The sequence below is a fragment of the Filicampus tigris genome, chromosome 12 (genome assembly GCF_054856515.1).
Source record: "Filicampus tigris isolate MCC_2025a chromosome 12, RoL_Ftig_1.0, whole genome shotgun sequence".
NCBI lineage: Eukaryota > Metazoa > Chordata > Actinopteri > Syngnathiformes > Syngnathidae > Filicampus > Filicampus tigris.
In genome coordinates this window covers 8501615-8527710 of record NC_141228.1, presented here as the reverse complement: position 1 = coordinate 8527710, position 26096 = coordinate 8501615, and the positions used below count along the sequence as shown (strand labels likewise).

At 39.4% G+C, this 26096-nt stretch overlaps 2 protein-coding genes across 3 annotated transcripts; one reads left to right on the top strand and one right to left on the bottom strand.

The window, feature by feature from the left end:
• Nucleotides 1–750: 750 nt before the first annotated feature.
• On the top strand, nt 751–12119 carry gipc3 (GIPC PDZ domain containing family, member 3). 2 transcript variants are annotated; one of them, XM_086047572.1, is made up of 6 exons: nt 751–1280; nt 5433–5618; nt 5811–5991; nt 9345–9454; nt 10040–10118; nt 11130–12119. In XM_086047572.1, the coding sequence occupies exons 1-6, from the start codon at nt 849–851 to the stop codon at nt 11279–11281; spliced, it is 1140 nt and encodes a 379-aa protein (XP_085903698.1). In that variant the 5' UTR covers nt 751–848; the 3' UTR covers nt 11282–12119. The 2 variants fall into 2 exon arrangements, with proteins under 2 accessions (XP_085903698.1, XP_085903697.1); XM_086047571.1 differs by having other exon boundaries at nt 10037–10118.
• A 261-nt stretch (nt 12120–12380) lies between these two features.
• Nucleotides 12381–25299, bottom strand: tbxa2r (thromboxane A2 receptor). The gene is made up of 3 exons (XM_086047398.1): nt 25066–25299; nt 20436–21297; nt 12381–15114 (listed from the first exon to the last, which is right to left on the bottom strand). Exons 2-3 carry the CDS (start codon nt 21231–21233, stop codon nt 14812–14814), a joined length of 1101 nt encoding a protein of 366 aa, XP_085903524.1. The 5' UTR covers nt 21234–21297; nt 25066–25299; the 3' UTR covers nt 12381–14811.
• Between the last annotated feature and the right edge of the window lie 797 nt (nt 25300–26096).

The following is a 26096-nucleotide window of genomic DNA, read 5'->3' as shown; positions in this document are numbered from 1 at the left end:
TCTCCAAGTGCCACCTTCACTGTACAGATATTTGCAATCTGCCTACCTCCAGTTCTGTATGAATGTACAGTACTTTGAGCGCTTCGTCCTCCCGAATGAGCAAATCGGTTTCTTGGGATTTTTTTTTTTTTTTACGCACCACCATGTCAAGAATGCCAGTGTGCGGCAACTCTTCTTCATTTAAAAGGAATGACAGGATCCACTTTGATTGGACTTTGATAAGTCCGCTGTGTTCACTCCCACAGTGGCGCAGACCTCTGTATTTTAGATGCACTGAATTGCGCACATCTCTGCATGCACATTTACGCTGCCCGCCGGTTTGGAGCCAGTCATGTACATAGCCCAAAAACAGTAATATATTACTGTTTTTATTGTTGTGGTTGTAGTCTGTGGTGATTCACTGTATAACTATAATGCATTTTGTTTTTATTGTTGTATGCATCACCAATGTGAATTAAGCATCTGTCTGCACAGGCAAAAAGGTCATTGCATCACCAAGGATTCACCCCAGCATATCAGTCAGTGAGGCCAGACAAGGCAGGCACCTATACTCCCTTACCAAAGGTATCAGTTTACGTCTCGTTCTGGGACAGCTGTTTCTAGATGGTCATTTTTCTCAGTAGTCGTGGATTTCATACACAAAAGACACATTCAAATTGCATTCCTCACAGATAGGCTAATGGGTCATTCGTGTGGCATTTTGTAATTTTTTAGAATCAAACTTGGATCTAATTTGAGTCTATTCTCTGAGCATAAGCTACCAAAGGCTCAGGTGTAACACATACAGTCATCCTCTCGAAGGGTGTTTGGTTTCTACATGGAAGCTAGAGTTACCGTGCTTTTTTTTCATGACTAATTCATCATTGCAGTTCTCCCCAAAGCTGAGGGTGTTTGGATGGTTTGGGCAGCTAAGGGGGGAGGTCAGTGTTTGTCTCTTTATGCTAGAGCAGTTACACCACCCGGGTTCCCAGAGGAGGAAGGCACGTGAACAGATGCAGAGCAGGGAGGCTATGAGCCCACAGGACTCCAAGGCAACTGGGGCAGAGGCCATGGAGGGACATAAGGCCCAAAGCCACAATCAGGGGCGTATGGAGCCCACAGCGCCTCCGCTTCCTCCTCCTTCACCACCACCAACGGGGCCGCCTGAATACCCGCGGCCGAGGCTTATTTTCCACACGCAGCTGGCCCATGGAAGCCCCACAGGCCGAATCCACGGATTCACCAATGTCAAGGAGCTGTATGCCAAGATTGCTGAAGTTTTCAACATCTCTCCCTCAGAGGTACAAAACTGCTTTCATGGCCTTCAGCGTGCTATGTTCTTGAGTTTGATGTAGTCTTTTGGGGGATTCTTGGGCGAGTTCTCATGAAACACTTTTGAAGTGACTCTATGTTCGACACATCTTTACATGGATCACGACAGCACAATATACTCAATGGCCGCAACATCACGTGTACTTGTTCTCATATTTGGATCATCTTGGTTAGTTACATGAAAATTGCATAATACTCTAGACCAGAAATATTCATCCTTCTCCAATATGGGTCGGGGGTAAAAATTTCTAAGCTATATTCCTATACTTTTTCCGAACGTATTCTTCGTTTGCCCCAAAATGCACAAGTGCCGTAGTCAACCAATCGCCCGCAACAGAAGTCCAACTAGCATGCCACCGTGGAACTCCTCATTCAAAGCTTTATTATTAAATTTTGGCACACTCACTTGGTCCTCCATTGCAGCCAGGTCTGCATTGAATAAGAACCTGCTCTTCACCTGGAGAAAAGAAAGTTTCTAATTTCATGAGAGGTGTGAGAGTCGAAATACTAAACGTCATATCGACCTCCATATAAGGTCAAGTTTGACGTTCAAATCTCAACCTATTTTGGAGGTTATGTAGTCATACAGATCTGGTCCGTGACCGGCCAACGCGATACGGACATGATCTGGCTGTACATTGGACGATTAGTGGAAGGCAGAAATTCTGTGTTTGATGGAAGTTCTGGATACATACACACACTTGCTCGTTCCTCTCCCAGTCTCTGACTAATTCCTCCATTCACAAATCTAACAGCAGCCATGTTAGATGACCAAATTGCACTTAGACCTACTCAAACATGTCATCGAAGATGTCTGTTTGTTTTTTTTTTTCATTTTGTAAACAGCAGCCATGTTAGATTTGTGAGTCAGCAAGAGAAGAGGATGGGTAAGATGGCGATGCCTATGTCTCACAATTTTTTTTGCCATACTAAGACTAAACACAACATCAAAACCAATGGAATCCAATAACAACACCCCAGCGGAACATTGCTAAACCTATAGATGACCGCCAGTTCATGTTGTCACTGCATGGAGCCAGCAGTTTCAGCTAAGTAAACACTGAAGCCTAGCCCCAGCTCCCTACGAATCAGCGGCGAGTTTCCCATGAGCACAGCCCGCCGCAGAAGTATCGGTATCATCGCTGATATTACTGCACTTTCTTGTGCAGTCAAATCTTCATTGTTTTACACTGGACTGCACTGCTATAGTAATTCATCATCATCATCATAATTGTTGAATCTTATGTACAGGTAGCTAACTGTACATTGTGTATTTTGCTTGCTCAGCTGTATTTTTTATTGTAAATCAATGTTTGAGGATGTTTTTAAGTATTGGCAATGCTGTTTAAAGGTTTTGGGATCATACTTTGTGGTATGTTCATGTTTTAACTTATAAGGTCTAATCACTTCTAACGTAGCATTAATTTAATTAACTGTTGTGCTCCTGCTCAGTTCCAACCCCTTTGACTAGCAGGAGTCCACTGTACTGTTTGTCTTCGGACCCCCAATTCATGGAGTCTCTGCAGCAGCTAGAAACAAATGATGCAGTGATTAACAAAACAAACGTGAAAGGCAACAGAAAAAACAGAAAGCACAAGTGCCTATCAATTCATTCCGACATACTTTAAAAAATGTTTAAAATGCAAATACATAACTGTACAGTAACCATATCTCTATGCCAAATGATTCATATATATTCATTTAATAAGAGCTAGACTTTAAAATTCACTGAGCATGTGAGCAGTAAAACACCAGCACTGCCAATCTGTAGTGATATTAAGGCCGATATGAAGGCTTTTGCTATCTGCATTTTCTACTTGAAGGACATGCGGGATTGGAGATTAGACCAAGTTTATTCCACAACAGTCAACCTTCACGTTCTTATCAAGAAGACACTAGCCATAATTCTGATGACATGACTGGCTGAAGTTACACAAGATGCAATACCATCATGTTTGATGCTACTACTATGACGGATTTAAGAATAAAACATGGACATTTATTATCTTGAATTGAATTGAGAATATGTTATGTTAATGAATACAATGAACATTTTTATATATCGAGTATAAACACTTATAACACACTAACTATACTTATAACTTAGCATGCCATGAGATCCTTGGCTTCTCATTGATTTACAGGTATTCCACAAATTAATAAACAAACTTTAGTTTTGTACATAAAAAAAACCTTTAACTAACACGTTCATAAAAAAACCCTTTAAACAGCAGTCAGAAGTGTTCTAAAGATATTCAAGATAATGAGCTGTACAACCTTGCTCTCATGTGAACCGAACAGTGGCAGCAGGATGACAAAAATGACCTTGAACTGTAGTCAGGCTTCAATATCGCATGTGTACAATATCTAACCGGAACCACACCAGGTCAGATAACAGCTACTGTGGTTATCTTCCCTTTGTTTTGCGGCTTATGAAATAAAGTTTTTGTTTAACCTCACAATTAGTTTTAATTATGTATGTATGTACTCTATGTATGTATGTATGTATGTATGTATGTATGTATGTATGTATGTATGTATTTATTCATTTATCTATCTATTTATCCATTTATCTATGTATCTATTCATCTATTTTCTATTGTTGTTTTTTTACTTTGGCAGATTGTATTTTACTTCTTCACAGACTTGACAAAAAGTGAACTGTTTTGAACAGTGAAGGTTGCACGTTCATTTGTAGTAATAATTTCTAACACATATTTAGGGGTATGTTGACATCAGCAGTTACAGATCAAATTACAGTTCAAAACTTCAGCACATTCAAAATAATATGAACATGATAACTATGGTATAATATGAGAAATATAATGTATAAATGTAGCAATTTATAAACGGCTATGGTAATGTAGTTGTAAATACAATACAGTACAGTATGTATAAAAACGGATTCATCCTGAATGCCTACTCTTGACAATTTGTTTGAATATGTTTCCCCCTGCTGTTCAAAATCTATAAAGCACAGCCGGAGAGTTTCTTGTTACATTACAGTACTACCCCTGATTATAGTACTACGATACTGCCGGTCACTTTTTAACAGTAGAGTACAATACATAAAAAAAAAAAGTCCTTTAAATTAACTTAATTAGAAATGGAAAACTAACATAAAATGACTTCATTTGATCACATTTTATTCACGTGCACCCAATGTACTGTACATGATCAAATTAAGAACTTTTACAAACTGAAATAAAATAATACTTTTGCTGAATTTATGTATATATTTATTCAAAACATATGTGAAAAAATTTAAGTGAATTTCATGACATGAATTAATTTAATTGAATCAAATAGTGCTCTCAGTTTTTATAATTGAATAATGACTGAACATTTGATTTGGGGTGGAGGTGTTAAAATTACGGCTCAATCCTGTTTCCTACATTAGTTTTTATGTTAGTGTATTTATTTTTAATGTTGTTCGACTTTTGGCTTAGTCCCTTCTGTATATGTTTGTCTGTTTTGAATAACTGATGTGCTTTGTAACAACATGCAATTAGCATATATGCCATGTAGCTATATTTGAAACATTAGCTAATTCTCCTGTAGCCTATGCTAGAAACTCACTCCTGTTACTTTCAAACATGCTACTCAAATGTGGAGTTTCAGTACAACGACAAAAACCGGAGAAGGACTATTACATGTTTCCACTAGTTCAATAGGTGTATTATCAGTTTTAGAGTTGAAAAAAGACATACATTTATGTTTATTTTAAGAGAGTTACAACAAGCAAATGGCAACGATGCAGCGGAGGCAAACATACACAGTTGCAAGTGCAACTCACTACATTAGAATATCATGAAATTCATTTCAGTAGTTTCATTTAAAAAGTGAAATTCTCCAAGTAGAGATTAACCACACACAATATTATTTATAGATTTCATGTTTTAACAATTTTGAAGGTCGTGCGGCTAATTCACCTTTTCAGGAAGTTTGAATATTACATAAGAAACAACACCCCGCGAAAATGGATATACTGTAGATATTACGTACGTAGGAATTGGTGTTTAATAAGTCTTTGTTTCACTTTTTGAATTGAACTTTTTAAATAAAGGAATGAGAGATTATCATTTATTTAGATGCACCTGCATGTCTTTTCCGGGTTTCAGATCCTGTTCTGCACCCTCAACTCCTATAAAGTGGACATGCAGAAGTTACTCGGTGGGCAGATTGGACTGGAGGACTTCATCTTTGCTCACGTCAGAGGAGAGACTAAGGAGGTGGAGGTGACCAAGACAGAGGATGCATTGGGCCTCACCATCACAGACAATGGTGCTGGATATGCATTCATTAAGGTGAATAAGGACAGTGCCCTGCAAGGAACCTTTTCATTTCAGCACATTGGCAAACTTTTTAGATTTTTTTCTCAATATCAACCCAACCAGCTCCTTGAAATGGACATTTTTGTGTTTTCAATTGTTTCTAAAGAGACCCCCAAGGAATTGGTCATCAAAACAAAGCTAAAAGTGGAATCTTTCTCCCTTCAGAGAATAAAAGAAGACAGCACTATAGATCAACTGAAGACAGTGTGTGTTGGTGACCACATCGAGGCCATCAACGACCAGAGCATTGTTGGATGTCGACATTATGAAGTGGCCAAGATGCTGAAAGAGCAACCAAGAGGCATTCCCTTCACGCTACGCCTGGTCGGACCCAAGAGGGCCTTTGGTGAGTTACGCTTTATACACTGTTACTGTATGTACATCAATGTTGAACACATAGAAGGACAGAGCACATTCTAGAAATAATTAAGACACACAACTTTCACCACTGAAGTGCTTTTTAAAGAATAAAGGACATTACAGTCATTATTATATTTTAGTATACAGTACTGTAAAATCATTAATATTGTGCGGTAAAGGTCCAATAGTTTGAGAATCAATTTTTAAATTTATATTTTATTTTAAGTCAAATTCACCATCCTGCCATGTGGCTGCAATATGTACCGTGTAATAGCGGACCAGATTTTTTGGTACATTAAAATTGCTAGCAATCATTCTGTTAAAGGAACTTCATCAATCTCTTCTGATAATTTAGTAGGAGGGAAAAGGTTCAACAGTAAACTACATTCAAAACGCAATGTTTACAGCAAGATGCTGTAAAGAAAACTCTTTACGGCTAAAATGCTGCATTTTGTCGTGAAAATACATTATCTTGCAATCACTGCTGCTCTCAGGTTTAGTATCGACCATAATATTAATTTAAAAATTATTTTTTACGGAACCACTCAAATATAGTAGGTTGTGTGTTAGTTTTTGTACAACGCCTCTACTCATTGATTTTGGGTAACATTTTTAAAATCGCCGCTTGAGAGGCACAAATGTTTTATAAATATTGACAATGATTCATAGCACCATTGAAGAATCATACAAGCACATTCTTCAACAAAGAAGGATATTTTTCAACCAGTGTCATTGAAAGTGTCATCAGTCAAGCAGCAGGAAGAAAAGTGTGCCTTATTATTATTATTATTATTATTATTATTATTATTATTATTATTAGTAGTAGTAGTAGTAGTAGTAGTAGTAGTAATAGTATTCATCCTCTGCACAACAAATTAAGCAAAAAAGAAAAATGTTGATTATGGAGTGATAAAATAATAAGCCCTTGCTTCCAGAGTTGCCATGTGAAAAGGGAAGATATAGCATATTGTATATGCCTGCAGGAAGTGGGGTCGGTCTTTCAATTAGCGTAACTGGAAAAAAAACAACAAAACAAGGCAGTAGCTATCATCTGAAAGGGAGCAAAACAGGAAGTGTGGCCAATAGCCTTAGAAGTACTTTGATGGTTGACCGTTAGCATCTCAACAGGTTTTGTATTACGAGACCAAAAGTGCCAACATATCTTTGGTCTGTTGATTGATTGTATCAGCACATATATTTTCATAGTGTCAACTGTGACAGTTCACAGTAGTTTTGGATTAACGTACAGGTTTGTAAAGGCTGAACTATGGGCCCCACGCAGCTGCACGGACCCAACGATAGTGTGGATACTTTTGAGTTGAGGCTGAGTTACTTGGCTGGTTGAACTGTGTGGACACAGTTTGATGTAAAACTTTCCTTGGCAACATCATCCTGGATAATCTAAACAATATAAAATTAACCTTTGGTTTATTTACAAAATTCCTCGCCATGTAGGCGTCTGTCTCCCTTTCCCTGTCCAATAGATATTTTCAGCAAATTGTCAAGGAGCCTTATTTACTGCACTTGATCACAACACATTGGAAAGGAAATGAAGGAGTACCAGTAAGTCACTGTGAGCGAATGAAGCTGACAGGGCTGGAGCCTTTGTGTTGTAGACCTATTGTATCAGATGGGAAACAAAATGGAGAATTAATGAGTTGACTTCCTAATAACAGTAAAACTGATGTGACTGTGAGAACAATGTAACCGATGAAGAGCCACTTCGGTCGAGATTAACATCACAAATACAGACTCAATAGTTTTCCTGTTCTTGTCCTTATCACCAAGTCACAGACAAAAAATATTGACCTATATGTTTTAATTCATTTATGATTCAATCAAGGGCTGGACTAAACTACGGCATAATTAACTTTAATTCATATTACCAAGACATTTTGGACACATTTTACAGACATTACTCCTCTTGCATGATGGTTCCACAGTGCACAAAATAAGGTCCATAAATCCATGCTTGCACAAAAATGAAACCCCCAGTTAATGAAATAATAATAATATTAATAATAATAATACTGCGACCCTTGTGAGGATAAGCGGTATCGATAATGGATGGAGGGATAATAATAATAATAATAATAATAATAATAATAATAATAATAATAATAATAATAATAATAATAATAATAATAATAATAATAATAAATGCGGCACGGTGGATCGACTGGTTAGCACGCCCGCCTCACAGTTCAGAGGTCGTGGGTTCGATCCCGGCTCCGGCCTCCCTGTGTGGAGTTTGCATGTTCTCCCCGTGCCTGCGTGGGTTTTCTCCGGGTACTCCGGTTTCCTCCCACATTCCAAAAACATGCTTGGTAGGTTAAATGGACTCTCTAAATTGCCCCTAGGTGTGATTGTGAGTGCAGGTGTTTGTCTTTGTGTGCCCTGCGATTGGCTGGCAACCAATTCAGGGTGTCCCCCGCCTACTGCCCAAAGACAGCTGGGATAGGCTCCAGCACGCCCCGTGACCCCCTTTATTATTATTATTATTAATATTATTTAATTTTCATTAACAGAGGGGTACCACATATGCATGCACAAAGATGAGTTTGGTTTAGAGCCCTAAATCACAACCCATCCTTCAAGACGAACTATAACAAATATTGTGAATCAGGCCTTTCCTCACATCCAATATTAGTGAAATCTGACTGCAAAATGTCCCGGTTGAATTAATGGTAAATATTCCCACTGTCTGAAGAGCAGTGAAAGTGTGCTGGAACAGGGCCTTTCCATTCGTTGGATCTGTAAAGTGCGTGCGGATGTCACGGTTGCAAGACAGGAAAATATGTAGACAGTTATACAATGTAAAAACCCATCCATCATCATATCGAAACTAATAATGACCTTCCGGCAGAGAATGGCATGTATACAACTCTACATTTGTTTACAACTCTACATGTTTTGTGTGTTAAATTACGGGCAAACACAGATAAACAAGAATTCAACAGAAGTCTCACTTACTGTAGATGCAGACAGAATTTTTCCAAATAATGCAATTCAAAGCTAAGATTTTACTCGCAGGGGAGCTTTTGGACTGTCTATCTATGGGCAACAATAACACTCATCAACTAGATGACGCTTTTATAGTCAGTTGAATATGCCAAATATGTTTTTGGTGGGAAATGCAACCTCTGTGCTTCGTTGGAAGTGATGCATACTCTTCTTCTTGCAAGGAAAATATTTTAGATTTTTGACTACAGAGGTTTTTACTTTTTGTTTTTATTAAAAGATAGTCAGACACAAAGATTAAAAGCAATTTATAACATACACAACAGGGATTTAAAACATCTGTAATTATATTTGTGGGTGTGTGCGCGTGTGTTTTAGACATGATTGGAATGAGGACCAAGGCACCAAAGTCTAATGAAGGCAAAATCGTCAATGGAAGGGAAACCCTGCGCCTTCGTTCCAAAGGTTCCGCGACCGTCCAGGAAGTGGTGAGTTTGTAGGATAATGATTGAACTATCAGCGACACACACAAACTGGAGACTTTGCCCCACACCTGAAAAGTTCAAGATAACCAACAAAGTTAACACACAGAAATGTCAACAAAGTTACCATAGCACAGTGCTTCTCAATTATTTTCTGTTACGCCCCCCCTAGCAAGAAGAAAACAATTCGCGCCCCCTACCCCACCACCCACTCTCCGCCGCAACTATAAATACTGTAATAGCATTTGTCTATAAAATAGTAATAGGTACACCTCTGCATAACATCGTATCCTTGTTAACATAAAGGGAACAAAAAGAAAGAGATAGTTCAATTTACAAGAATAACCTTATTAGGAATTTAGATTTATTGTAGTACGGTGGGAAACCGGTCACACGCGCCCCCCTCAGCATCGCACCGCACCCCCCCATGGGGGCCCGCCCCACTATTTGAGAAGCACTGCCATAGCACAACATGAAGCAATTACCCAGAAAGCTTACTGCTCTATCTAATAGCTTTTTTTGTGACAACAATCCAAAGTCGAATGCATAATTTGAAATGTGATTTTTAAACACCGGTTTTCCTCCCAGCAGAATGAGTTTGAAGAACGGGCCACCATGAAAGTGGATGACCTGCTCGAAAGCTACATGGGCATCCGAGATTTAGAGCTTGGTAAGACTGCTATACTGGTTTAAAGTATATGGATGGTTGCTATATTTGCATCAAAAATAGCATTCACTCCTCAGGCAAGAATTCAAGTGCACTTGCGTATTTGATTTTTTTCCCCATTTAACTGGAAGAACATTTGTGACGTCAGAGGTCATTGATTTTGTACCCGAGGGAGGCCCTTTCTCAGAACTAGGGCTGAAAAATGTTGTCATGAAGTAGCGGTTCTCTCTCTCTCTCTCTATTTATATATATATATATCCATCCATCCATTATCTGAACCGCTTATCCTCACGAGAGTGGCAGGCATGCTGGAGCCTATCAAAGCTGTCTTCGGGCAGTAGGCGGGGTGCACCCTGAATTGGTTGCCAGACAATCGCAGGGCACACGCAGACAAACAAGCATTCACAGTCACAATCACACCTAGGGACAATTTACGGTGGCAGATCAACCTATCATGCATGTTTTTGGAATGTGGGAGGAAAAAACGGAGTACCCGGAGAAAACCCACGCAGGCACACGGGGAGAACATACAACAAAGTCCACACAGGAAGGCCCGGGCCAGAATCGAACCCACGACCTATGAGGCGGACATGCTAACCATTTGTCCACCACGCCACCTATACACGTAAAAATGTGTGTCCGATTTTGTAATTTTTGAACATTTTCATGTTAATGGGACCATTAAAAAAACATGTGTTGGGATGTGAAATTTCATTGATACAAAATACTATAGCAACTACAGGCTTATGGTGAAGTTGTTACACTTTCATCAACAATTGTTCTAAACATGTCTTAAAATTGTCATAACAAACAAGAATGAGGCAAAATGTAATAAGAATATTCCAAGTAAACAGGATGTAATTATGACCTTTCACCTTTGTACATGTTCTTTTTAGCAAAACCAGAGTGTTTGAACAAACTGATCGAAAAAGAAATCGAACTAACATAATATCCAACCTTTTACTGACATGAATCAAAGAGATTGTAAATGTGTGTATCCCTTCATCTGTGCAGCAACTACAATTGTGGAAGCCGGCAAAGACAAGAAGAACCCCGACGACTTTGCAGAGGCTCTGGACTCAGTTCTGGGAGATTTCGCTTTTCCTGATGTCTTTTTGTTTGACGTGTGGGGAGCAATAGGAGACGTCAAAAATGGGAAAATCTAGATTTGTTTGAAGACCATAGAGCTGTACTGCCTGGCACATCCAATTATAAGAAGGCATTAAAGCTTTCTCATTTCTGACATGAATGATTAATTCATTCATAAATGTTTAATACTCACATACATTTAACATTTATGCAAGAATAACTTTGATCTAAAACCATGGCAGGGGACAGAAATTAATGTATGCTTTATATTTTGGTCACATTATTGTTCACATCAGAATGAGGATCTGACCATCATGTACATTTCCAAGTCAAATAAATAACACATAGAAAATGTATTGCATTTACACTACAGTACACTGAAACGTAATATTAAATAATTAATACAAAATATAGATATTTAGTTAATCTTGTTTACAACAATACTAATTGCACAGTAGTTCAGATTGTGTTTAGTTTAAAAAAAATAAGTGCCTTCCGGACTAACACATATTTTCCAATCTAATTAACATTGTCGTATCTGTTGAAAAAAAAAAGGTTTTTCCTCTTGGTCTGTGAAGATAATGACTTAAAAGCATCTGTCAGGAAATAACTGCACCAGGAAAAACAATCAATCCTTGATCAAAATCAGGAAGTCAGATATGCTACAGTGAACCTCTGTGGAATTTTCAGTTCCAGGCTCCTCAAGAATCATAGCCATAGAGATCAAGAAATTCAACAGCGGGATTCTTTTTGAAACATTAATTTAAAAGGTGCATGATTGTTTCTTCTCAATTGAGAGATACCGGGATGCAACAAACCACCTTTCCTTTTCATGAACTCAAGATTCTAAATTCACTGCTATACATCCGAAGGAGACATTACGACTATAGGTTTGTCTAGCTCTGCAACGGTAAACAAGGTGTAAATATATGCTCTGTAATGCAGCATTGCACATCAGTGTTTGTCTGCTAGTGATCTTTTACTTTGACACATAACAATGTACAGGACTGTATGAATGAGCTCCATCTGAACACCTGATAATGTATGGCTCATTTCACATATTAAATGAAGATTAAACACTTCAGAGGATGCTCTTGAGTTTCTGCACCAGACTGATCCATTTTGTTCAAGCATGTCCTATTTTGTGAAATGTACTGAATGAGCAAGACGTCTCAGTGACAATACAATGATATTTTATTTTGCATGGTCTTTAACAGGCATCAGTTCCATTTTAATTTCTCAAAACGTGCAAAGGTCAAACATCGTGGAGGGCAGTACAAGCAGCAAACGACAGAAATACCACAGTCCCCAGTGGCATTTTTAATTAAGACAGCAAGCAGTATCTTGGACAAGACTAGCATGTGTAGGTTAATGGTGCTTAGATGTCTTACTAATCTGTTCTTGGGAAAATATTTCAGAAAATATTTTCATTTATATCTTTCAAAACTGTGTTGGTACAGGTTTTGGGTAATATTGTAATATGAGGGTTCATGAGAATATAGAGGAATAGGGTAGCCTAGGTATCCCACATTTAATAAAGATATATTTTCACACACACATATTTTCCACAGCCATGTTTTTTTTAAATACTCTTTTCAAAGCGGTCTATTCATTAGAACAATTTGGATTTGTTTTTTCAACTAATGCATATATAATGGACAAACATGCATACAGTACATGCATTAGAAAACAGAAACTTGCTCATCTCCAAGTTCATAAAATGTGAATGCATGCATGTGCAAAGCGTAAAGTCCCACTTATCCAAAGTGCAAAGTGTGTATGTGAAACTTTTGCCAAATCAAAGATGCGAATCAAACCTATGACTTCCATACCGGATCGGTCAAGGCCCGGGTTAACAACGATCGCCATCTGCGCTGTTTACCTACAGGGCACCGGCGGAAATTGGACTACTGTTGGTCGAAGAAGGAGAGGAGGAAAGTGTGTTCGTAGGAAGGGAGAGAAGAGGAGCGCTGAGAGTATAGAACTGAGAGTAGGGACATTGAATGTTGGAACTATGACAGGAAAAGGTAGAGAATTTGTGGACATGATGCAGAGGAGGAAGGTAGACATACTGTGCGTCCAGGAGACCAGGTGGAAAGGTAGCAAGGCTAGAAGTTTAGGAGCAGGGTTCAAGTTGTTCTATCATGGTGTAGATGGGAAGAGAAATGGAGTAGGAGTTATCTTGAAGCAGGTGTTTGTTAGGAATGTGCTGGAGGTAAAAAGAGTGTCAGATAGAGTGATGAGTCTGAAGCTAGAAATCGAAGGTGTGATGTTCAAGGTAGGATGTGAGCTGGAGGACAAGGAGAAATTCTGGCTGGACTTTGATCAAGTGATGCAGTGTATACCTAGAAGTGAGAGAGTTGTCACTGGTGCGGACTTCAATGGACATGTTGTTGCAGGAAACAGAGGGGATGAGGAGGTGACGGGCAGGTTTGGTATCCAGGAGAGGAACGCAAAAGGATGGTAGTTGACTTTGCAAAAAGGATGGAAATGGCTATAGTGAATACTTTCTACCAGAAGAGACAGTAACATAGGGTGACCTATAAGAGTGGTGGTAGGAGCACACAGCTAGACTGTATCTTGTGTAGATGGTGTAACCTGAAGGAGATCAGTGAGAGCAGGGAACAGGTAGAGGAGAAGCAAGAGAGGTGGAGGTTTGTCCTGGAAAGGAGAGGAATGAAGGTTAGCCACAGTAAGACAGAATACATGTGTGTGAATGAGAGGGACCAAAGTGGAAGAGTGAGGTTACAGGGAGAAGAGATCAAGAAGGTGGAGGATTTTAAGTACTTAGGGTTAACACTCCAGAGCAATGGAGATTGTGGAAAAGAGGTGAATAAGCGTGTACAGGCAGGATGGAACGGGTGGAGAAAAGTGTCAGGTGTGATGTGTGATAGAAGAGTTTTACCTAAAATGAAAGGAAAAGTGTACAAAACTGTGGTGAGACCAGCATGTTGTTTGGTCTTGAGACAGTGTCACTGAGGAAAAGACAGGAGGCCTAGCTGGAGGTGGCAAAGATGAAGATGCTGAGGTTCTCTCTGGGAGTGACCAGGGAGGATAGGATCAGGAATGAGTACATCAGAGGGATAGCACAATGTTAGAGGTTTTGGAGATAAGATCAGAGAGGCCAGACTGAGATGGTTTAGACATGTCCGGAGGAGAGATAGTGAATATATTGGTAGGAGGATGCTGAGTTTTGAATTGCCAGGCAGGAGGCCTAGGGGAAGACCAAGGAGGAGGTTTATGGATGTAATGAGGGAGGATATGAAGGTAGTTGGTGTCAGAGAAGACGATGCAGAGGACAGGGTTAGATGGAGGCAATTGATTCGCTGTGGCGATCCCTTGAAGGGAAAAGCCAAAAGGAAAAGAAGAAGAAGTTTTCAATCAAGATGTTGAGTGACAATTCTGCATCGGGGGATATGTGTATATATATATGTATATATATATATATATATATAGCTGTCATTGGGCAGTAGGCGGGGTACACCCTGAAGTGGTTGCCAGCCAATCGCAGGGCACACAGAGACAAACAAACAAACAAGGGAAAAAAACGGGCTTCTTCTCTTCTGTAAACCCGAGGGCAACCATCTCAGAGGAGGAAGAAGTAGCTTTATGTATGGGCTGTTTCATTCAACTTTTCATTCTGTCCCATTTCGTCTGACCTAAGGGGCCTTCCAAGTGAGGAAGAATGCGTTAATCTGTTAATGGTGCTCCTGAAAGATTGGTTTAAGGTGGACCACTGGGACCACTGGGACCAGTCCATGCGGGGGTAGATTCTCTGTAATACCGCCCTGCGAAACAGGATATACACCCATGGGTCTAGGATCTGGTTCCAGGAGGCAAAGCGCAGCCACAGCAGAAGATATATGACCTGGAGAGGATGTCCACTCAGCACAGTTTGTGCAATAAAGACCTGGTGGAGGAGGGAGGAAACAAAATAAATTAGATTGAATAAATGAAACACCATAGATGGGGTGGAAATTCAATAAGGGAAGTCACACTTGCATTAATGACACAAAATTAACAAGATCAGAATATGATGGGAAATGAGAGCTAAATGAATGACATTAGTGGAATTAATTGGATCTTGGATAGTATGACACGTTAACCTTTTCACAGCAGCTTTTTTGTGACTTAAAAGATTGTTTCATTGCACAGTCAGTAGTAGTCAAATTGCAGTGACTCCAATCACTGTAGAACATCTGGCATTATTAATGACATGAAATTAAAAATATAAAAATAAATACAGCTTTGGTTGGGTGGAACAGCCACAGAGAGCAGTAACAGGTTTTATGCATGCACTTTACCATAAATACTCCAAGTAGTTGCTCAGCAGCGAATCCATGCCAAGTGACAATGAGGCTATTTGAAAATTGTACTCTGCAATATGTACTTAAGAGAATTTGTAATAATATATTCTTGAATATACTGTACTTCATATCATATTATGTCAAGAAATGTTTCATGCACATACAGTGTGCATATGCACATGCACATGCACAGGCACATGCACTCCACTCCCAAAATAACCGCTAAATAAATTATCCTCAAGAACTCACGAAAGTACTCGACATTCTGTGTATTTTGAAACTAATACTGTATATTGTGCCATGATTTGTGATTGGGACATTTGGGTTTGTGGCAACTATGAATTAGTTTGGGGCAGACTGGAGCTCGATGTCACACTTTTTACGCGTTGAAATATTTATTGGAATCAATACATCATATATAAACAAAATGTGTACAAGATGTAAGGCCAAAGTCTCAGGTATATATTTCGTATTCATGTCATTTTCATATTTTGTGTCAGCGCAGTTATAAGCAATCAGAGTGTGAACATGTGACATGTTGTCCCACCATCGGGTATTGTCTCAGTGTTTGCGGGAAGATGTCATGCTGAATTTAATTTAAAAAAAAATTGCTGTTCTCCTTTTTTTTCTTTTTTTTACTTGAAAGTGAATATTGAAGTCGGCCAAAGATGACATTTTAACAGGAAATATTAAGCCACATGAACTGGATTATGGCGGCAAGGTGGTCGACTGGTTAGCACGTCTGCCTCACAGTTCAGAGGTCGTGGGTTCGATCCCGGCTCCGGCCTCCCTGTGTGGAGTTTGCATGTTCTCCCCATGCCTGCGTGGGTTTTCTCCGGGTACTCCGGTTTCCTCCCAAATTCCCAAAACATGCATGGTAAATTGATTGGACACTCTAAATTGCCCCTAGGTGTGATTGTGAGTGAGGTTGTTTGTTTGTCTCTGTGTGCCCTGCGATTGGCTGCCAACCAATTCAGGGTGTCCCCCGCCTACTGCCCGAAGACAGCTGGGTTAGGCTCCAGCACGCCCGCGACCCTTGTGAGGATAAGCGGTTAGGATAATGGATGGATGGATGAACTGGATTAGTCCTTAGGACCTCAGCCTCAAATGCCCGTTTTACCTTAAATCGAATTACAAAACAGAAAGCTTTGGTTCATCATGAAACTTAAACCAGTCCTGAAATGTGGACATAGTAAGAACAACAACTGGAAGATGCATTTATAAACACTCAAACAAAATCTGACAAACTAACTTCCTTATTCGTCACTTATCATCCTAATAGCAATTCTGGTGTACGTACACCAATTTCCAAGGAGTTCAGTTTTCATTGGGCCATTCTTTGGATGTCATGTGACAAATCACCCCAAAATGATTGACACCAACTACCTTGTTTATTAATATTAGCTGCAGTTTAGAATTAATTTAAAACAGAGAAATGACTGATTTATGAAAATATGTCGAAATCTCTCCTCTAACAAGCCCACGTGTATCACTGCTAAAATCTTTATCTGCAAGATGCTTGTTTCAGAATATATTAAGTTAACTTTTTTTTTAACTTTGTTTCGTGCAAAATGGTTAATTAGCGCTCAGCTCAAAATGTGCTATTGTTTTCACCTTAAAAAGGAAGAAAACTAGTACTGTATTCCACTTTTCAGTTGCGCTCTCTGGTGGAGAAGATAATTGCAATGTGATAACTTACCCGTGTCACAACAAGCCCCAGTCTACCCCATGTGAAATTCAAAACAAAATTGTCATTCAATTGTAAAAGATGACAAAATTGAGTCAACATGGAGATTTACTAAAGAGTAACTTATATTGCTGTAATAGATGATCTGAAAAGCTGACAACTTTACAGTTTACATGCTCACTGAATGTTGAAAGACAGCATTAACATTAACAAATGACAGGGTCTTGAAAGCAAGTATAGACAGCAGCAGCATCACAAAATGATTTAATGGATTAGAGGAGAACAGACATTAAACAAATAAATGAATGACTTCATTCAAAACATGGTTTGGCTTGCTGCAGCTCACAGACAGATGTTAAGAGAGGTGACTGATGATTATGGTGAAACTGTGTGAGTCGTCTAACCTTTTACCATTCACAGTTCACTCGCCTTATTCGGGAAACGTGACACATGATGTATATCCAGGGGTCAAATATCTGATTGCAGGTGGCCAAGCGTATGTACAACAAAACACTTTCATCTTTTACGGCTTCAGCAGTCGAAGAGTTCGCCAGAATATAAATCTGTGCAAGGTATCACACAACCAAGGTTAGACCGGGCTGTAGAACAAATATTGTATTTAATGGGCCTACAAACATCACAACTATATTGTTTGTTGTGTTTGTTATCATAAATACTGTAGGCCTAAGTGTTGCTCTGCAACTCTTGCATTTGAAAATTAATAATTCATAGTTTGTCAGTCGAGTCAGAAATTCAGTGATATTTGTTGTGAATTAATACTAATTGAATTAGTATTGAAGTGAATTAATAAGAAGAGAACATGTTAATATGTTAATTACTGTTGATGATGTCATATTGTGTTCATGTCCGGAGCCTTTATTTCTTGTGTTGCTACTACTGCAAGTTTGGAGTGAGTGACATTAACTGCGCATGTCCACCTGTTAATGCTAATGCTACCGTTCGTGCTCCGAAGTTAAGATGACGTCAAAGAGACACTAATGAGGACAAAAGGAAATTCCTTTGTGGATTACCGGACATTCACCTCTTTTCACAGCAAGCAGGCCAACGAGGTATTCATTTGTTGTAATTTACGTTTACCTTGTGGATGCTGTGCGTCTCATATATACTGTTTTATTGTTTATAAATGTAGTTCTCACGGGGTGTGCAAGTCGTGTGATGGCGTGTACAAGGCGCGTGCAAGTCATGACCACGGCAGAGGATGCGAAAGCAATAAACGCCCGTTCCCAAGAACCGCCTGTGTCAGTTTTGTTGTGGAGAGAGCTACAAATACATAAAATGTGGTTTATTTATATGCAGAATGTGACTTGGGCAACTCTTACTGGTTGTATAAAAATAGTGCATGGTTTCATGAAACACGTTTTTTAGTCTTAAAATCATAAATCCCCATATCATAATATTTATGACATTAAAAGGAAATGTTTTAACATAAACATTCTAAACTGTTATTCAAATGTTAAAATGATTGTTGGCAGCCTTACCTTTGATATTGAGTGATGGATGTGTTTGGGGAAGTGAGGGAGATTAAGAAGGCTTTCTATCCTTCTTAACTGTCATTTAAGATGGAGAACAACTGCTGTTAAACGACTCCTACAATAAAATCTAAAATACAAATATACACCAAATTCGAACTTTGATGACAACTGATTGACGTGACGCGCATTGGGAGAATGCGCTTGCAAGGTGAGTCTCGTCCCCTAATAGAGTAAGACAAATGTGTGCATATTGTTCATCTGTTATTACAATTGTCATCTTACTGTTGACATATTTTACTAATTCAATTTAAATGTATTTATAAAGCACCTATTCACAAGTGAACTTGTAACAGGACATGTTACATATTGCTGGCATCCGGCCAAAACCTTATATCTCCAAAATGGTCACATTTCAGGAGACTCCAAAAATGGCAAGTTTGTTCAACCATTGCATTTTGAAAGAGATCAAGCCTTTTTCAACACTTCAGATTGATCAATGATATGTAAAAATAACACCCCAAATAACACATCTTTAATCACAAAGTGAGAAGAAGGATTTAAATTCAAATCTTTTAAAACATTTTTTATGGGAAGCCAGTGCAGTAAAGCTTACATTAGAAATATGAATTTTCTCATTCTAGTCAGTACCTAGGCTGCAGAATTTTGGACGGGTTTTAGTCTTTAACGACTTATTGGATTAGAGAACTACAATAATTCAGGCAGAGGTCACAAAAGCGTGTATGGTACTACTTTTTCCAGCATCGGCTCACAGCAAGAAAATACTTTTTTTTTTTCATATTAACCGAGTGAAAAGGAATGGTGTCAGCAGGTAGGACAGTCAAGCATATCACTTTCCTACGTTGTAGTTTATTGTCTGGGTCTATTTTGAGTTTCTGCAGTTGCAAACAGTCAAAAACAGACAGTGATGGATCATTGAATGCATCATGCAACACCACCTTCTATGGCCCTCCGGTAAATGTTTGCAGAGTATTTCAGCTTTCACAATTTGCTGATTTCTGATATCACCATGGAGATGTTTTACAGTAGTTTTCCTTTTGAGGATGCTGTTTTTGCCTGTGCTGCACGGTAAATGTCAAATATAGTGTTAAAGACCCTCAGATGATCTGCAGGCTTTTAGTTCAGCTCATGAGGACGTTGCATTGCTGAGCAGCAATGAAGCATGTAGAAAGGAAGCACAGTAAAATCTCCTTGCATGGTATGATGCCTCATTATGGCAGTGCTGATAAAAAAAATAGAAAAGGTTAAAAAAGATAAAAATGTCAGAATAGGGTGCGGGATTCTTTAGATGCCTTTCTGATGTGAAGTGACGCTCTGTAGCAGTAGCTATGAGGAGTCCTTATAACCTTATCAGTGAATCTTTGTACAGTATTAAGATGAGCCAGACTGGAAACCCTTCTTGAAATGTACCATGAATGTTTTCTTATCTGTTTTTTTCTATCTCGTGTCCTTATATAGGCAACGGCAAAGCATTCACTATGCTAAAGTCCAGGGACCATTCTGCACTTTAAGAACTTGTCATGAATCTGAAAGTTTTTGTTTTAATGGCCTGAGCAGCGAAAGCTGCAAGGACCCTATTGTTTTCATATAAATTCTTATAATGAATTCTCCACCTGAATGTATCTCTGTCTTGGGCAAATTCTTATAATTAGTGGACAAAATGTGCCTGGGGTGTAAATCATTGCAGAATTATATTTCAGATTTCCGTCCGGACAAATAGACTTACCAGCATCGGGCACCAGCAGATGGAAGCGATGGCCATGATCAGGATGAGCTGCACCATCATTTCCACTTCCTGATCACGCGGACGTTGCATCTTATCCTGTCCGCAGCACACCTTGATCAGTGTCACGATACTCACGGTGTTCAGCACAAAGGACACAGCAATGCACGTCAACCCGATCATGGAGAAGAGCACAGAAAAGGTCAGGTCGCTGCCCTCTGAGCTAATGTTAAAAAAACACCAGGAGCCAGGCATCTGCATGTGGTAGCTCCCGACTCCTGTCAACGGCAGCAACGCTATGCAGCCGGCAATGAACCACACCAGCAACAACATGAAAACTGTTCGTCTCTTGGGCATGCTGGTGCTGCGTGCAAATGGACGAGTGATGCCAATGAAGCGCTCCAATGCCATAGCGGCACCAAGTAGCAGCGGGCACAGTCCGTAGAAGACCATGGACATGCCCATGAAGTTGCAGAAATGGCAGTGTGGGTCTAAATTGCGCCAGTTGAAGTGTGTCACATGAAAGGAGACCACGATGCTGCCTGTGACCACCAGACCCATGAAGTCAGTGACCACTAGGCCGCCCAGGAAAATGAGGAAGGAAGAACGCGAGCTGCTGTGAGTCCGCTGGAATGACTTGATGAGAACCACAAAGGCGATGAGATTGGAGGTGATACCCAGCACGCTGAAGATGGAAGAGAAGTAGGCTGAGGCAATGGTGGGCACAAACTTAAATGGAGGGCTGTTAATGGTGTAGCAGATTGGAGTGTCGTTGGATGGTGGTTGGGTGGAAGTGTTCATGGTGTCCAGATGAGGTGGTTTGGATTTTGAAGAACAATATCACTATGAAGAATGGCTCTTCAACCTTAAAGAGAAAGCACAAAATCCATCATCCATTTTGTATATACATTTGATCAAGGAGTTAGGTTTTGTTGCCGAGTTTTTTTTCCTCATTAATCTTTGTACATGTTACATATATTAATCTGTGTTCAGGCAACAATCACATGTCGTAGCGCTGATTTATTGCAATAAATCATTCAAGCATAACGGAATATTCATAAAAAGGTTTGCACCTAGTTGTCAAGTGTGATTTACTGTCTTAAATGACAGCAAACAGTGGCAAACAAGAAATGTTCATTACTATAAAAAGATGTGTTCAGATTGTTTCTCTTCATTTTAGTAGACAACAAACTGAATATTGCAAGTAACTATGATCTGGTTTGCAAATCCACTGATCTCATAGACCACTAAGATATATGATCCATGGAAATTAGAAATACACAATTCTCCTCATTACAAACCATTGTACCATCATCATTTTGGACTTAATATATATATTTTTCTTTCTGAGAGCCTACTCAGAAACAATTGTCAGTAGCGCTTCTCTTATAAAAGAAAATGTTTTTATTTTGAATAACCCAACAAATAACAACCCACAAATAGAGTAAATTGTGGGTCGACCGTGACCCAAAAGCTGTCAGGAAACATTTATGAGATTAATTCAGACAGTAACAGGAAACACAGTCGGCCCATAATCCCCCCAGTGATCATTTCCGACATTTGAGACATTGAAAACAAAGTAACCATGTTTTTGCATTATGTATAGATTCGTTTGAACAGTAAGATGATCTCATGTAAGGGAATTAAATATATGTGGTGTTTTTTAGGGATCATATTCAACCAGAAAAAAATAATGTAATCTACCATATTTTATAGTCTATAACTATCACAGTGCAGTCAATACCAACACACCAAGTTTAATCGTTGAAATCATCACCCTGACGCTGAAATGACATTGAACATTGAGGTACTTGTCTTGGACTGATCGTGGGGCGACAAGTCGGCTTACAGGGAAAAGGTCCTGATATTTACATTGTAGAGTTCAGTCAGCTCCCTCGCACTTAGTACAATGAAAACAAAGGGGCTCATTTTGGACGTCAGGAGGTGCTAAACAAAGGTGCTAAAAAAGGTACTCGGGACAACAGGGCCTATTCTACTTATGGGTGCTCAGGAGGCACAAACATGGAAGAAAAGCTGCTGATTTTCCAACATTTCTCTCAGAAGGTCATTGGTTGTTCCCTTCCCTCCCAGAAGGACATTTATAAAATCTACTGCCTCAGCAGAACAAGAATCATTATCATGGACAGCTCACATCCTGGTTGCCACCTGTTTGACTTGTTGCCGTCTCTAGCTGTTAGGGGGCCGGGGGGAGGCAAAACAAGCCAGTTAGCATCCAAATGTTCAGAGTAGGTGCATTTTCATAGTTGATCACATAGGGCTCTGTTTTCGCACCTAGGGCAATTCTAGCACAGAAAACTGTCTACCTCTGCACAGAGGCATGTTAGACCTGGTGTTGTTATTTTCGCAAATGTGCGCAAGCATTTAAGGAGTGTGGCCTGCGCTGTTGTGAGTGCGAACACAGTCGACTAGATTCAACGTGAATCAAAGCAGCTCATCTCATTGCCTTACAATGCAGTTGCGAGGGCTGTGTCCTTGCATGCATGCATGGCAGAAAAGTCCTGCAGTATATGGAGATGCGCAAAGTACATTTATAAGGAAGTGCAAGTAGGTCCTCCACGGGCGAATGCCGCAAAGTTGGATAGAGAGATCACAGATCTGTCAAGGGAATTAATTTCAGTAGTGATTCAGAGGTTTTGATGCACTCTGTTGTCATACTGAATTTATGAATGAAATATGATAACATCCACCACACACAACTGTGGAGCTCGGAATCTGTCTGCCTGTGCCCTAATCAAATTTAACAGAATCACATTAGGCTACCTGCAGCAAAATTTAGAAGTGGTTGCAGCAGGGATAAAGTTTCGGCGAATTTTTGTTTTCAAAATGTCAGATGTGTCGGACGCGTCAAAGAACCCAACCTCTGTATGCCAGAACACCCAGCATGATGCAAAAAGAGAGAACAAGTTCCCAAGCAGGTGCACAGACATGGAAATCAAGATGTGCCATTTTTTATGCCGCTGCGCCACCAACCAATATAGAGTCCATCATGTTAAATTAAATCTGCAGAAATGTAAATAATTAAGCTGCGTCTTCACACTTGCATTTCTCCAGTGTGAGAGGGATGAGTCAGCGACATTTTCCTTCTTCTACAGTTTCATACAGTAAGTGAAATTAGGTTCAAAGTTAGAAAAATGATTTTGAACTGATGCTGTGAACTGCAGTATGGACAATGAGAATAATATACTGTATGTTACAAAACCTTGTTTGTGTCCAGGAATGGATATCACATGTCTGTCAACTTAGATGTTTTCCCCGTATTTTATACGTTTTTTGATCATTTCAAATTGTGTACGCCGTATAACAATTTTTGTACAGGGAAAAAAAAAATGAAAAACTCGTTTTTTTGTTTGACCGATCTCGTCTTGCTCATTTGGTAAGTTGATTGGACACTCTAAATTGCCCCCAGGTGTGATTGTGAGTGCGGATGTTTGTTTGTCTCTGTGTGCCCTGCGATTGGCTGGCAACCAATTCAGGGTTGTCCCCCGCCTACTGCCCGAAGACAGCTGGGATAGGCTCCAGCACTCCCCGCGACCCTTGAGAGGATAAGCGGTATAGATAATGGATGGATGGATGGTATTAACATTCACAGACTGTTATATTGGAAATCAATTCCTTTGACATGTATCTGCTCAACTGAATAAATATAGTACTGTAATCAATTCCTTTGACATGTATCTGCTCAACTGAATAAATATAGTACTGTATCTGAGTTGGCTTCCTGAGCATGCTTCAGTCTCCGTGGGGGACTTTACAACTGTGGTCTAACACCATTTAATTCACTGGAGAACAAGACAAAGCGAGAGGCATAGAGCCCTGTTTAGAAAGCCTTTTTTTTTTCAATAGAAAGAACATAATACAATTTTTTTCTCATTTATCCAACCTATCAGAGTATATTGTCCTGCGGGTCCTATATTGTCCTCTATACTTTTACACAATTATTAAGACAGGACCTTTGTCTTTAAGTAAATATAAAATTGGACACAATTTACCAAAATGTCTTGGTGAAGAATTAAGATTATGACGTATATACAGGAAATGGGACTGGCCAATCCCAAAATGATCAACAGTGATCCGAGATCTAATCTGTTTGTTTTTCAAAATATTTGTTTCCCATCAAATTAATTCCCAACTCTCATTCAGGTGTAAAATTAAGTTAATCACTAGAGTAAAATTATGATCAATACTGGGTATGCATGCCTTGGACATGCATCTATTATTGTTATTTCCGTTACTTTAGCAATACGTTATTGTACTGAGCAGGCAGGACAGGGACATTTTTACCACCTCCCTAAATTGGAATAAGTTCTATTTTGGGTCTAATAGCGATCAACCTTGTTGACGCTACAGTAGTTTCCTTGGAGGCTCCAGTGTTTGAAGGCTCACTATCAAAATAATGCCCGCAATTACTACTACTGCTACTAATAGAGCAGAACCTCTATTTAACTGTACTGTACTTGCTTGCTTTAACCCAACTCTTGCACTCAGATGTAACCTCGAACAAAAGTACTGCCATTTACAGACAACAAAATGAATGCTGTTCTTCTAACATAAAACTGTCTGAATTTTGTACGTTTATCAAGTGAGTTAGTAGGCTGATAGGTTTTTGTCTTACCATTAGAGGGGCTTAGAAGTTGACTTTGAGTTCTCCATCCAGACAATCAATCTGCTTCTCATTAGTCATGGATCTAACGCAATGGCCACAGGAGACGGGGAACCATTTTCAATGTGTGCACCTTGTCAAAGGAAAGTTATAAAAGAAAAAAAAAAAGAAAAAACGTTTTAAAAAGGTAGTGTCACAACACGCTTAACAATAACCCTTCAACATCTCCTTTCCTCTGCTGCTGCTCAGCTCCCAGCCGCTCAGATAATCATCTTCCCCTTGAGTCATGCTTCCTTTTGCTCCTTGCAAAAGGGGAAGGGCTTTGGGAACAGACACAAACTATTTGAGACAAGATTGAGCTCCACAGAAAATGTTCAAAGCATAAATAAGACATTTATAAATGGTCCACAGGGGGGAAAGGAATTTGAGTCCTTTTCATTGGTGGGGAGACGTCATTCTCTTACTTGTGCACCCATAAAAGGACACCACTACGATCAAATAAGCAATAAAAACAGCTTGTGTCTATGCATCATCCTATTTATATTAAGTAAGGGACATAATAGAAAACACAGCCAATGTTTCCATTGTTTAGGTCTTGTGGAGGAAAATCTACAAAAGCAAATGTGTTTAAGTCAGCTATAAAGGTTTTAGTTTTTGAAAGGATTTAGATATTTTTAGCATTAAGTACAGTACTTATATAGTATATAATATCGATATTTCATGTGTCATCTACCACACCGCTTATCCTGTACAGGGTCGCGGGAAGGTGCTGGAGCCTATCCCAGCTGACTATGAGCGAAAGGCGGACTACGCCCTGAACTGGTCGCCAGTCGCAGGGCACACACACAGACACCGTCACTGAGTAGGGACCGATTCCACGCTGCCCGCACACAACTCAGGCGAGTGTACCACTACACCACCAGCGACTTAATATAGATATTTGATTTAAAAAAAAAAAAAAAAAATATCACAGAGGTGAGAGATTCATTCCTGACCAAATACAACTAAATGGAGGCAACTGGTTCTACTGGAAACAAAAGACC

Excerpts from the sequence above, each read along its gene's own strand:
- gipc3 (XM_086047571.1), top strand. The coding sequence starts at position 849 with ATGACTAATTCATCATTGCAGTTCTCCCCAAAGCTGAGGGTGTTTGGA. Across the intron at positions 1,281-5,432 it reads TCAACATCTCTCCCTCAGAG|ATCCTGTTCTGCACCCTCAA; the intron begins GTACAAAACTGC and ends TCCGGGTTTCAG. Across the intron at positions 5,619-5,810 it reads CTGGATATGCATTCATTAAG|AGAATAAAAGAAGACAGCAC; the intron begins GTGAATAAGGAC and ends TTCTCCCTTCAG.
- tbxa2r (XM_086047398.1), bottom strand. The coding sequence starts at position 21,233 with ATGAACACTTCCACCCAACCACCATCCAACGACACTCCAATCTGCTAC. Across the intron at positions 15,115-20,435 it reads TCTGCTGGTGCCCGATGCTG|GTCTTTATTGCACAAACTGT; the intron begins GTAAGTCTATTT and ends CTCCTCCACCAG.